This window comes from Bidens hawaiensis, unplaced genomic scaffold (genome assembly GCF_021521415.1).
Source record: "Bidens hawaiensis isolate Kalapana, Puna unplaced genomic scaffold, B.hawaiensis_p1.1 tig00019057_1, whole genome shotgun sequence".
NCBI lineage: Eukaryota > Viridiplantae > Streptophyta > Magnoliopsida > Asterales > Asteraceae > Bidens > Bidens hawaiensis.
In genome coordinates, this window is record NW_027492891.1 from 331,207 (window position 1) to 345,703 (window position 14,497).

The following is a 14,497-nucleotide window of genomic DNA, read 5'->3' on the forward strand; positions in this document are numbered from 1 at the left end:
ACAAAAAAACACTTATTAAAAGCTATAAATAGATGAAGATTCTACTCTAATTAGCGACTTAATTATAGGCATAAAACCAGTGACAATAACACAAATTAAGAGACAACTTAAAATGTAGTCTTCGTTTCATCACATGAAGAGTCTCATTTAATAACTTCATCAAAAATCCATTCATCACACTTCCAGCACCATTGTGTTTATACATATAGGGTTATAAGTTATCATGAGTTGGTGCTTAACAATCAGAAGTGGACGTTAGAGAAGATATTAAACTGCACTCTTATAATTGATCCAAATGGAAGAATTATCCACTGGCCGGTTTTGAAGTTAACATTGGCAGCTATAGGATCCCCTTTTGTTTTTATGTTGAAGTCATTGTGATCTTTTTTGTTCTGTTTTGTGTTCTCACATCTCCTGCTCGCTGTGTTTTTATTTAATGCATTTTGTTCTGCCGTCCAAAAATAAAGGTTATCATGAGTCAATCCAAGTATTTATGTTAATTCTCGTTTTTTAGTTCGTTGGCATTTTAATTACACAGAGACACATAAAATAATTTACTTACGGACTTAAGATTACTGAGGACTTATCCCATCAAAATATTTGTAATAGAAATTAAAGCTCAAATATTAGGGACCTATGATTTATAAAATCATGATTTAGTATTATATAATAATCAGAATTTATATCAATAAATAACGAACTTGAACAAATAATAAATGTCCGGATACCCATTTGGAGGTGTTTTGGATGGTTAGTAAAATAGAAAATCAATATCGAAGCCGCATAAAAACTAATTGAACATATATGGACTTGAAGTTATAAAAATGTATATGTAGTCCAAAAAGGCAAATTTGTTGCGGTATCTTCTTGCGTGCTATGACAAATGTGATAAAATTTAGCCTAAAAATATTAGAATCAAAATACTATTTCCTTGTAAGTTTTATGTCTAATTATCTTCAAAAAATGATTGTATTGATATTTAAAAAAAAAACTATATATTGTAATCCTTGTAGGTTGTTAAGTAGTCTAGTTTTTCTATCACGTGCTTCTTTCTGTTTTCTTTTTTTTTTAACCGGCTAAACATTTACACTCTACATGAATTGAAAATTTAACTTTCTAGCTAATCAATATATCTATAAACATATTAACATTTTATTATAAAAATAATGAAACAAACATAAAAACTATATAAAAATTTCCTATTTTTATATAAATAAACTATTTGGATGTCGGGTCTCGGGTTCTTCAAATCCGCTGACGAACAATTAAAACGGTTTTCAAGGATTATATGATATAATATATATTTATAATATATAAATGATGTATGACATGTCCCATTGATGGGTTTATTCCAACCACTTTGGCACATAAAATTCACCAAAAGAAACAAAAACAAATGTACAAATACTATTATAAATACCCATAAAATGAGCCAGAGATACCGATGAAGAGAGAGAATGGGAGATAGAGAGTGTGTAGAGGAGAAGACTCCATTGAAACCACACTTTGTGCTCATTCATGGCATAAGTGGAGGTGGCTGGTGTTGGTACAAGCTCAAAAGCATGATGTACAACTCTGGTTATATGGTGACATGCATAGACCTCAAAGGGGCTGGCATAGATCCTTCTGATCCTAACACCATCCTCTCTTTTGATGAATACAACAAACCTCTCCTTGATTTCATGTCTTCCTTTCCTCATAATCAAAAGGTACAATTCTTCATGCTTTAGGTACACACCATATTAAGCATAAAAAAACCATATGTAGTTTCTAACATAACTACAAACATATACAACTTCTGCTAAAACAACACTGGTTATCGCAGGTGATATTGGTAGGTCATAGTGCCGGGGGACTAAGCGTAACTCAAGCAACTCACAAGTTTCCAGATAAGATCAGTCTCGCAGTATATGTTGCAGCGACGATGCTTAAAAATGGATTCGTAACCGAACAAGACATTAAAGATGTAAGTTTAAACATCTTTAAATTTTGTTTTAAACTATGATTTTGATTTCAATACCTTGGTGTATGATTTTCTGACATTATTACTTCGCTAGATTATTATTATTATTATTATTATTTAAAGTATACATGCATTTAATTGAACCATAATTCTCTTTTATTAATAAAATTTTAAATAGATAACTTGTAATTGTTGTTATATAAGATTACTAATCTGATACAAATATTGACTTTGTAAACGGAAACTTATATTTTAAATAATATAAATATAGATAATTGGAATTAAATAAATAATATAAAGACAAGTGTTAAAAAAGAAAGAGTGTGTGTGGTACTTTGAATAATATGCATGTTTATGGGGCCAAGTGTTGCATATTGAAAAGCTTGTCATTTTGCCTTGGGCTTGGGAGTTGGGACTTTTGTACAAACCTCGACAATATCGATAGTGCGTTAATTATATATAGCAAAATTATCAAGATGTGTTGTAAACATTTAAGAGTGGTTTTAAGAATACTTAGCTGAGTAAGCTGGTAAAAGAAATATATAAATATATTTTAGACTAAAAATCTAAAATCATTAAAGTTATCGTCTTTTATTTGGGGTAAAGGCCGGCATCATGAAGACATTTTTCGTGAAAGCTTATACTCTTATTAGAGCCCAATAATAGTAATAATAAACTATTTAGTTTGCGAGTTGGGTTAAAATATATAGTTTTTTGAAAATAAGAGGTTGTAGGAAATGTATCAAATGAACTCAAACTAGTGGCATTGGAACCGTCTTGTGTAACTCTACGATATTAGATTTTATGTTTTTGCTTTTTGATTTCTAGCTTATGGATTTTATAATTTTGTTAAGATCATTGTGTCTTTTTATTTATCATGGTGATTTTTTGTTTATTTTCGTCATTGTGTCATTTTTCCTCGACATTATGCTATAATCCTCAACATTGTGTTATATTTTTAAATCCATTGTATTTTTGTAGCACTACTAGATTTATGAGACTATGTTGGATAATGTAAATCATTTAGTAAAGTTTCCGTAACCTACCTTTTTTTTACAATTCTTTTGTAGTTGGAAAAAAGTTCAACGAATTTTATCAACATGCATTGCTTCAGCGACAATTACAATTTACACTATTACTGAATCTATATATACAACATTATATAAAGAAAAAACAAGTCCATTCAATTGATAATTTTATTATATATTTGAGAGTATTCACAAATAATAATATTATCAGTGAGTAAAATGTATATTTATACTAGATATATGGGCGCACGCGTGTGCACACTTGTGTGTGTATATGTGTTATTGTGATACACACATATAAATTCATCTCCGACAATAGCTATCTTATGAAATGATTTCTTATATATAAGTTTTGAATTATTAGTTTTGAGTATTCTGAAATACATGATACATATACATATGTGTATTGCGTTTATTAGTTTATAAAACATTATTATAAAGTGCAAAGAATGAAAAGTTAATCCAAGAAATAGAATATTAATTTCTAAAGCCAATTTTCAATAATATTGAAGCAACACATGCTTTTTAGAAAGTCAAAATAGAAAAGTCAATCACAAGTGGGGCTGACAAACTAATGTAGCGGATCTAACATATTAAAATTTACTTATATATAAAGTGGTTATTAAACATATGCATTAATAAAATATTTGCTCTTATTTCAACTATGTAACATAGGGAGTGCCTGGCAAACTAATGTAGCGGAACATATTAGAATTTACTTATATACAAAGTGATTATTAAACATATGCATTAATAAAATATTTTTATCTTATTTCAACTATGTAACGCAGGGAGTGCCTGATCTATCTGAATATGGTGATGCTTATGACTTGGAATTTGAATTAGGACTTAATCATCCTCCTACATCCGCAATTGTTAAAAAGGAGCTACAACATAAACTCCTATACCATATGGCTCCTCTAGAGGTATTCAAGCTACATACTTTTAGAATTCTTCTCAAAGAGATAAGCATCGGAGTGTGACTGACTCTTTAATGTCCGTGATTATGTATTTTGTAGGACTACACCTTAGCTTCAATGCTTTTATGACCAGGGCCTGTTAGTGCATTACTAAGTGCTCGATTCCCGGAAGGTAATGAACGTATTGAAAAGGTGCCAACAGTATACATTAAGACAATGTATGATAAAGTGATAAAACCAAAGCAACAAGAAAACATGATCACGAAATGGCCGCCTTCACATGTTTATGTTTTGGAGAGTGATCATAGCCCCAACTTCTCTAGCCCTTTTGCGTTGTTTGGGTTATTCGTAAAGGTTGCAACTTCTATTGCTTGCACATAGATGCTTGTTATTTAGTTAAGACTTGATTTTTGTGTGATTAAAATCAATCAATAAAGATAGCCATGAACATTGTATTATTCTATTTTGATGCATTTTATTTAGTAAAATAATGATAAACTCCCATTTAATAAAGATAGCCGTGAATATTTATGTATTATTCTACATTACATCATTTATTTTGAGCTATATTCATGATGGTTTACACCTTGTGTAAATCCACCCATTGACTAAGCCCATATTGCATAGTGCTTATAAAGACAAGGGTTTGAAGTAAAATATCTTACTTTTCTCTCCTAAGTTACTTTTAATATCCACTTATTGTTGAATATAGATTGATTTAATTCAACAATTGTCTCCTCCAAATTCTGAAGATGAGACTACAAAAGTTGAACACTTACAGACTAAGTTAGTGATTAATCTTTGGCTCTTCAACCTCGCTAACTTTGGAAAGCATACAGGTCACCGTCTTGGCCTCCCCTTTTGTCTATAGGGATGGATATCACAAGTTTGAGATCTTGATTGCTTACGGGGCTTGATGTTTATCGGAATACTACATCAAAATCATTCACTAAGATGATTGCAAATTATAAGCCGCCTTGGAGAATCCGTTTGCATATAAGGCTGTTTGTTACACCCTAGCGCCTCCCTCGTTAATAAGCCACATCAGCATGTTATACCACCTTCCGTGAAAATCGGCGCTAGTGAAGCATTAGGTGGGTGAGAGCTAATCTGTTAACGGCAAATTTAAATGTTATCTTTTTATTGAAAATCCAAATCCGGAAGAAGGAAATTAATTTAAGAATTCTAAAACTTATATATCTATACATAAACACAGGGGGAGGTTAAGGTACAATAATCAGTTATCGTACATTAGGTACGCGAGCCTTTTGTATGTCAATGTTAATTTCACGCGGTGGCAGTTTCGTAAATAACCCAAACAGTAGTTTGCGATCAAATTCATCGATTTAAAATCGATTCCGATCCAAATTCTGAACTCCTTAATCTATCTCATCCAATTTCTAAACTCTAATCACAACTTACAGTATGAAATCTCAAAAGTCAAAAAACAAAATTGAAATAGAGCGTCATTGAACATTAAAAATATTCAAATTGATCAAAAATTGATGATTTAATCAATCGAATTGATGTGTAAGAGGCTTTAGAATCATCAATCGATTATGAAAATACAGATTAACACGCTTAATTGAGCTATGATTAGGGTTCATGTTTAAACGTTCTGCTCAAAGTTTAAACATTCTGACCAAAATGAACACCAAAATGATGATTTAATCAATCGAATTGATGTGTAGAAGTATTTAGATTCATCAATCGATTATGGAATTGCAGAAATAATACACTCAATCGAGCTCTGATTAGGGTTCAAAATAATATGTTTAAACGTTCTGAAACAAAACTGAAGACATATAAACATTCTGATACGTTAAATGAAGTTCTGGGTGTTAAAAAAATGAACATCTTTAAACGTTTTAATACTTTCAATGAAGTTCTAGGTGTTCAAAAAAATAAAAAATAAAAAATAAACATCTTTAAACGTTCTAAGAAGTTCTGGGTGTTCAAAAAAGTTTTGAAGTTCTAAACAGAACTTCTAAACTAACAAAAAAAAAATAAAAAATTAAACACCTGAAGTTCAGAACTTCTAAACAGAACTTCTAAAACTAACAAAAAAAATTAAACACCTGTAACATGAAATTGAACACTGAAATCACTTCATATAATCTCGTAATCATCAAACAATTATCAATAGACCGTCAATTTGATCATCGATTAGATCATATGAACAAAATATGGAACATCTGCAACTGAGTTTCAGCAAATAGCGTATTTCAATTCAAAATCAATTGAAGTGTGTGTGATGGTTGAATCGATGCAACGGTTAATTAGGATAGAAACGATTTGAAATAATTTACAAATTTTCCACCACGTGTTTTTTGAAATATAGGGTTGATGGTGTCGCGTACGTAATGTACGATAAACAATTTTCGTATTTGATCCTTTATTTATAAACACATATATGATATCTATTTAAACACTGCACAACACACTCTTTACATATTTCTATCATTTTCTTCTCTTAAGTTTTATATAAAACAGACTCGTACTCGGACTCTTCGTTGTCCGATTATTTGTACAACATCTCTTCATCCGATTCATAAATGGAAGAGAAGTGATATTTGAAGCGGTTCGAGTAGCGGCCCAAGTTTTAGTCCGTGAATGCGAATGCACAAAACCACGTACAAGAGGACCTCGGCTCAAACGGGATCGTGAGGGTGCTCATGAGCTTTTGGTGAAAGATTATTTTTGTGAGAACCCGTGTTATGATTTGGAAAAATTTCAACGTCGTTTTCGGATGAGTCGCTATTCTTAAGAATTGTCGGCGATTTAGAACATGAGTTTGTATATTTCTAATAAAGAGAGGATGCTAGACGTAAACTAGGATTTTCTACTTTGCAAAAATGAACAGCCGCGATTCGTCAATTGACATATGGGACAACGAGCGACGCAACAAACAGTATTTAAAGATGTCTGAAAAAGTTGCACGAGAAAGTCTTCTATGTTTATGTGAAGGTATTATTATTATTATTATTATTATTGGTTTTTATTATTATTGTTGTTATTAAACCGTAAAGATCAATGACACCTATTATTGTTGTTATTAGTATATTATTATCAATATTGTTATTTTTTATTATTAATAGGTGTCATTGATCTTTACGGTTTCCGATATTTGAGGAATCCGACATTCGGTGACATACAAATAATATATGAGGTCCATCAACAAGTACATGGTTTTCCCGGGATGCTTGGTAGCTTTGATTGCACACATTGGGAATGGGCTGCTTGCCCAACAGCTTGGCGAGGTCAGCATCATCGGGGTGATCATAATGGTCCAACACTTATACTAGAAGCCGTTGCATCATTTGATCTTTGGATTTGGCATGATTTCTTTGGCATGGCCGATGCAAACAACGATATTGCTGTTATACAATCGTCTCCCGTGTTTGACGAGATCATAGACGGAGTTGCACCCAGGTCATTGTTCTATGCAAATGATGTCGAGTATGAATACGGGTATTATCATGGTATTTATCTAGAGTGGGCCACGTTGATGGGTAGTTTTACATGCCCCGACGATGATAAACGTAATTTTTTCAAGAAAAAGCATGAGTCATCAAGAAAGGATATCGAACGGGCATTTGGGGTATTAAAGAAGCGATGGAGTATGATTGCCCAACCGGCACGTATACAAGAAAAGAAAAAAATTAAGTGACATTATGTATACATGCATTATCTTACATAATATAATATTGGAGGATTCAGGGAGAGCTATTTGTCAAGACAATTACACTGATGTTCAACCGCCGACCGTACTACTAAACAACGACGAAAAACTTACTATATTATTGAGATTGCGAAACATGCAAAAACATTTAAATCTAAAATCAGATTTGGTAGAACATGTGTGGATGAGTCACGATGATGACGGTGAAGACGAGTAGAATAGTTGTAAATCTTTTAGTAAATTTTATAATTGTTATGTTTTATTTTTTGAAGTTCTTTTTTTATTCATTTTCATTATTGTAGTGTTATATTATAATTTTTTAATGTTCTATTTTTTTATTAATTTGCGTTATTGTATGTTATATCTTATTTTTTAATGTTCTATTTTCTATTAATTTGATTATTGTAGTTTTTTTTGATAAAAAAACAATGATTAGAAAATAATTGTCTGCTAGTTAAACCATAACATGCCAGTTAAAAAGTTAGCTAGTTAAATTTCACTATCTATGTGGCAGTGACATGGAACTGATGTGACGTTTTAACTAGCAAAATTTGTTAAACCATAACAAATAGCCAAAGAGAACACCACATCCATTGGTTGATTATATAGCTTTGACTCCAAACTGAACTTCAATCCAACTTCTTTTCATAGAAGTCATCCTGCAAGGGTGTAACATCTCTAAACTTTTATATATTTAGATGAGCTCTTAAATCTTTGTCAACCGAGTATTGTTGGATGTAACTTTGTATTCATTATTGTGTTTATTATATTTACTAGTTTAGATACCCATGTCCTATACATGTTGGACAACTTAAATTCTGTAAGTGATAACCTTTGATAAATAAAGTTGAGTAATCCGTTATATAAGTACTAAATTAAATTACAACTACTATTCACAAACTTAAAAATAAATCATACATCTCTAAATACTTCTTTCGATACAACATTAGACTATACACTAAAAAGATTTCGATCAGCCAAAGAATATGCGGTAAAAGAGAATCAATAAGGTTAATTTTGATCGGAAAATATGAATAGAAGAAGCAGATTATTGACACAGGTGTAACATCCCGAAATTTCGAGATAATATTAATTATATTACTTAACAATAGAGGGAAAGATTACTCGGGTTATCAGGAAATAAATAATAGAATAGGAGTTGGTATGGGTCGGGCTAGTGTTGGGAAATGTATGTGGGTCTTGGACTTAGATTGCGTAAGATGGGTTAAATGAGAATGGGCCTTGGGTCCGTGGGCTTGAGAGAGATAAATACCCATCCCAAGCCCAAAATATCATTTATTTCCATCTTTCTCTTTTACACTCCTCAAAAACACACACATAACCGACCGAGATTCGAAGCCGAGACCCGAGATTCTGTTGAATAGATCTGAGTTGGTAAGGTAAGAACTAATCCAACAAAGATAATATTACTGAAAATGGTTAGGATTGGATGGGTTAACCGGACCCGAAACCCAACTGCCCAAATCGGACCCCTAAAACGTCGATTTTAGGCCGATTTGATGGTTGGGATTTGTAGGCGCCGATCATACGATTCCGTGGGTACCAAAATCGAGTTATTTGGCTAAGAAACGAAGGAGTTATGGGCAAACAGATCTGCAGCGCGACAACTTCGCCTTCATCTGGGCAACTTCACCTTCAAGCGATGAACTTCGCCTGCAAGCTAAGTTCGCCTGATGAACTTCGCCTGCAAGCCAAGTTCGCCTGATGATAAGTTCGCCTGAAGCCAAGTTCGCCTGATGGCAACTTCGCTGAAAAGCTAAGTTCGCCTAAATGGTAACTTCGCCTAAAAGCTAAGTTCGCCTAAATGGTAACTTCGCCTAAAAGCCAAGTTCGCCTGAGGTTTAACTTCGCCTAAAAGCCAAGTTCTTCGCCTAAAAGCCAAGTTCGCCTAAGGTTTAAACTTCGCCTGAAGCCAAGTTCGCCTAAGGTTTAACTTCGCCTAAAGTGAAGTTCGCTTAGAAAATAAATTAAAAACCTAATGGAAAATGTGTTAAGGCAGTTAATGTAAATAAAATTTTTCCAAGCTGACCTGGCAGCTTAACCCCAGCCAGGGGCTCTGCCCCTTGGACCCCGCTAGGGGCTGCCGCCCCTAGAACCCCGCTGCCAGGGGCGCTGCCCCCGGACCCCCGTTCGTTGTGGGTCATATATAGATAGAAATACAAAAAGAGTAGTAGTAGTTAATTGATATGTGTAAATATTATACAGTTAGCCGAGCCCAGTTAAAGAAAGGAATTACGATCAACGGCGAGCGTAACAGGATCCAGGTGAGTTTCTAGCCCCATTTATGTGTTATGTTTTCGGGGCTGTGTGCATACTCGATATGTTTGTTAATACGCTTATCCTAAGAGATAAGTGTATGCCTTATGTGAATGATATGATATATAGGAATGATTGCTTGATGGTACGTGAACGATCTTCGGATATTGCACGTACTGTCAGGTTGTAACACTATGTGTAAGGTAAGTATGATATGTATGTTTATGTGTATGAACATGATAGAGATAATAGAAGAAAGAAATGATAATGTATGGTTACGAAAAGGGTACCGAGCCCTACTAATACTCGAGGTATGATGTATGGTTGTATGGTGACGAAAAGGGAATCGAACCCTTCTAATATTCGAAAACAAGGGACCAGACCCTTATAATATCTGTGATGTTAGGGACCAGACCCTTATAATATCTGTGATGTTAGGGACCAGACCCTTATAATATCTGTGATGTTAGGGACCAGACCCTTATAATATCTGTGACGTTAGGGACCAGACCCTTATAATATCTGTGATGTTAGGGACCAGACCCTTATAATATCTGTGATGTTAGGGACCAGACCCTTATAATATCTGTGATGTTAGGGACCAGACCCTTATAATATCTGTGATGTTAGGGACCAGACCCTTATAATATCTGTGACGTTAGGGACCAGACCCTTATAATATCTGTGATGTTAGGGACCAGACCCTTATAATATCTGTGACGTTAGGGACCAGACCCTTATAATATCTGTGATGTTAGGGACCAGACCCTTATAATATCTGTGATGTTAGGGACCAGACCCTTATAATATCTGTGATGTTAGGGACCAGACCCTTATAATATCTGTGAGGTTATAGGGCGAAAGGCTCTTTAAAACGTATGAATATATGAATGTATAGAAGTATGAAAGAATAAAAGTATGAATACATGAATGTATAGAAGTATGAAAGAATAAAAGCATGAATACATGAATGTATAGAAGTATGAATGAATAAAAGTATGAATATATGAATGTATAAAAGTATGAAGGTAAGAAAGTATGAAATGCAAGAATATATTGTATGATTATGTGATTAACTAGAACTCACTCAGCGTAGCTGACTTTTAGTATGCACGCAGGTGAGCTGATTATAGAGTTAGCATGAGGATGGCACATGGCATGGATTGAACGGCTGGCATCTGAAGAAAGAAGTAAAGATGTTTTAAATATAAAGTTTTGGTGTTATGGTATCAAGGAAAAGATTTAATGTTTTGTAACAAATGATTGACGTTTTATATTCCGCGAAAAGTTTTAATAAACTCTGATTTGAAGAACTGTGTTTATGAGTAAATCCGACGCTAAAGTAGGGTCACCGGGTTCGGGGCCTTACAACAGGGTAAAGAAGGCGGGTCGGGTTCAGTTAAAGATCCATGTGTTTTTAACAATGAATCCGTTGAGAAGTTTTAGGAGCTAAAGTGTTTCATATATATGTAAATGTTTCATATATATATATATATATAAATGATTTAATTTATAATAGACAAGTTAAATAATGCAAATGTTCAGCTTATAAAATATTTTATAACAAATCTAACGTTTTTTAAAACTAAAATACGTTTTGTAAAAGCAATTAGAGAAATCATTAAACAAAAAATATATATAAAGAACTTAAAAAGTATGTCTAATAATATATAATTAATAGAAGAGAGAGGCGGAAAGAAAGACTAAGAATGCATAATATAATAACATGTGGCAAGAGAAAACTTTTATTTATTATATAGTATAGATTAGTTTCCATAATTAGTTTCCTTTGCAATGTATTTGATATATGTATCCTGTATTAATATGAATATTACAAGGCAATATGCTTATCACTCATGGCGGTGAAAAGAAGAGAAGTGTTAAAGCAAATTTTGGCCGGATTGATTATCGGACTAAGATATACTCTATTGGGTTAATATATGGATGATTTATGATAGTGATTTTAGATAGATGTTAAAGGGATGTTGAAAACACACAATATATGTGTAAATATATTGACATTCATATAGATCGTGAGCATTGTTTGTTACAGGCATTTGGGACATATATATAGGACAATATGACATCTACATTTTTTGCTATTGTTTTTCACGGCTAGGCAAGCTAGCATTGTCTCTAATGACTGAGCACGATAGAATTGTCCTTTTCCAGCTGTTGTCTGATGCACGATCATCTTTATCTTTAGTGGGCATAAATGCTCTTTTAATCTCTTTTCGTAACAATGCTCCAACCATAGTTATAGATGGTTGGTCTGGTGTGTTACACCTATAAGGTCCCCTAGTCAGTCGATGCAAGACCTTTGTTTTGGGTCGCCTGACTAACTTTTGGGCGTTTCTTTCTAAGGTAGCCGTGGGCCCTTCGACATCCGAGTTTCATCTGACCTTTGACCTGATTTGATTTGACGTTTTCCCGAATTTTATGACGGTTTACCATCCCTACTTGATAAGGCATGTCTCCCCTCATAAATGCTTTATTTCTCTCTTTATTTATTTTCGGTTTCCTATTTCTTTAAGTTCTCTCTCTTCTCTTATCAGGTAACTTCTTTCCCCCCTTTTGATTCCTTCTTTTCCGGTCATGTCTAATAAAAACAATATGCACATTCTTTTTTCAATCATGGACGATGATAGTATCAGGATGATTGTAGACGAATTTCATATTCCTTTAGATTTGAACCTCACTAGGCTTTCTTAGATAAACCCATTGATATGATGTGCGGGTATATGAAAAAGGTGTTAAGTTTTTAAAGGTTTGTTTACATAATGTCTTGTTTTAAATTTATAAAAATGATCATTATCTTAACTAATCCACACACAAATAGGCAAGTGTACCTATTGTATATGTAGTAAAGTATATGTATGAATCAAATATCGATCCATGGACGCACTTGTTTTATTTTTACTACTAAACGTTGTATTTATTTTAACCGGAAGTGAATATCATATTGGTTTTTGTTTGATATGTAAGTGTTCTAAAATGAAATTAAAGAAATAAATTAAAAGACAATATTCTTGGGTTTTTATATTTTTAGGTAGAAGATCAAAAATAAAAATGTATCATCTTGGTTCAAACTCCTCTTAACTTTGGTTTAACAATGAATTAGTAAACATGTGATATTAGCTTGCTGTAGTGATTAAAAGTGGGAATAACACCTTATTCCTAAGTCATGTTATTCCATGATTATTAAAGAAAGAGATATGCATAACTTCATAGTCTCCACTAAAACATCATTTTATGTATGCAAGTGGTTTATGATAAATATTTATAAAATAACTCACTTTAAAGATGAGACAATCCCTTAAATTACTAAGTGGATTGTCCTTAATACTTTAATAAAAAGAACCTTTGTATTTTACATAAAATATCAATTAAGATTAGTTGAGTCATAAATGGTTAACCTTGAATTAGCAAATATTAATCCACACAACTCTTGGAAATTTATAGAACTCATGTAATAACCAGTCAAGAGTTCTTAAATAGGTTATGTTGCACACTTACTTGACGAGTAGTTAACCGATCTTAGTGGATGCATATCAAGAATCCGTTTCCACAAACATTGTTGATGATTCCCGTTCTAAGATGATTAAGTATTACTAATATTCCATTTGGTCCATGTCAATATTTTGATTCACGTTTTTTCCCCAACCAAGCCTTTACAAGAATGGTGATTCCTCGACTTATTATCAAGCTCGGACCTTCACGACTCATTTAAAGATTCTTAATTTAATAACCAAGACCTTAAAAGAGTAGCCGTTCCCCAGGTAATCGTCACGCTCAGAACTTGGTGTCTATTTTAAGGTTCGCCAAACCTCACAATATTAACAATTTCTTGGCTTATCGTCAAGCTTGGCACTTGAGGTATGTTTTAAGAGCATTTGAACAGTCCTCATCTAGTGATAATTGCAACATAACCATTACTAATTAAAAACCAATCACATGTTTAACTAACATTATTAAACTTTAATTAGGATTCATTATAAACCATGATGATACTATGGAACTTTAGCCACTAATAAGCATAATGACAATTATCAAAGTAGTAGATACAAACACGATAAAATTGAAACAATCTAACCAATTAGGATGGATAATCTTTGATGTTAATGATCTCTTCCAAGAGCTTAATCTCCTTAATCTTCAAGGATTGAATGAATGAGATAATTTCCTAATTAATAGTGGTGAAAAGAGGTGGTTAAAGTGGAGTAAATGAGATTGGAAGGTGTATTGAATGAAGAAGATGAGCATTAAATTTATAGGATGATCAGGTTCCCAAAGTACGGCCGTGCTAAGCTAAGCACGGCCATGGTTCCATTTTTTTTTGTCATCTTTCATTAAATGCTCATTTCAGGTTTGTACAGCAAGGCGTAACACGGCCGAGTTGTCTTCCACAACAATCCAAATTTTGTCCTTTTCTCTTTTACTGAAGGCATGTTCGTGTTTTGGGGAGGCACGGCCATGTTTAGTTTCAGAATCTTCTATTTTGTCGTTTCCTTTTGTTCTTGATAACATGGGTGTGTTTGGGTTAACATGACCATGCTTTGTCTTCCTAATTTTTTTCTTTACTCTGTAAACTATAGATATGGCCATGCCTTGATTCATAATGGGGTGC

The 14,497-nt window shown here is 33.1% G+C and overlaps 1 protein-coding gene and 1 pseudogene across 2 annotated transcripts; both read left to right on the top strand.

Moving 5' to 3' along the window:
- Positions 1-1,196: 1,196 nt before the first annotated feature.
- On the top strand, positions 1,197-4,345 carry LOC143557553 (methylesterase 17-like; annotated as a pseudogene). The gene is made up of 4 exons (XR_013139597.1): positions 1,197-1,709; positions 1,826-1,966; positions 3,783-3,917; positions 4,011-4,345. The product of XR_013139597.1 is annotated as a methylesterase 17-like (transcript).
- A 2,421-nt stretch (positions 4,346-6,766) lies between these two features.
- LOC143557556 (uncharacterized) lies at positions 6,767-7,810 on the top strand. The gene is made up of 3 exons (XM_077046600.1): positions 6,767-6,878; positions 7,010-7,531; positions 7,632-7,810. The coding sequence occupies exons 1-3, from the start codon at positions 6,767-6,769 to the stop codon at positions 7,808-7,810; spliced, it is 813 nt and encodes a 270-aa protein (XP_076902715.1).
- The last annotated feature ends 6,687 nt before the right edge of the window (positions 7,811-14,497 follow it).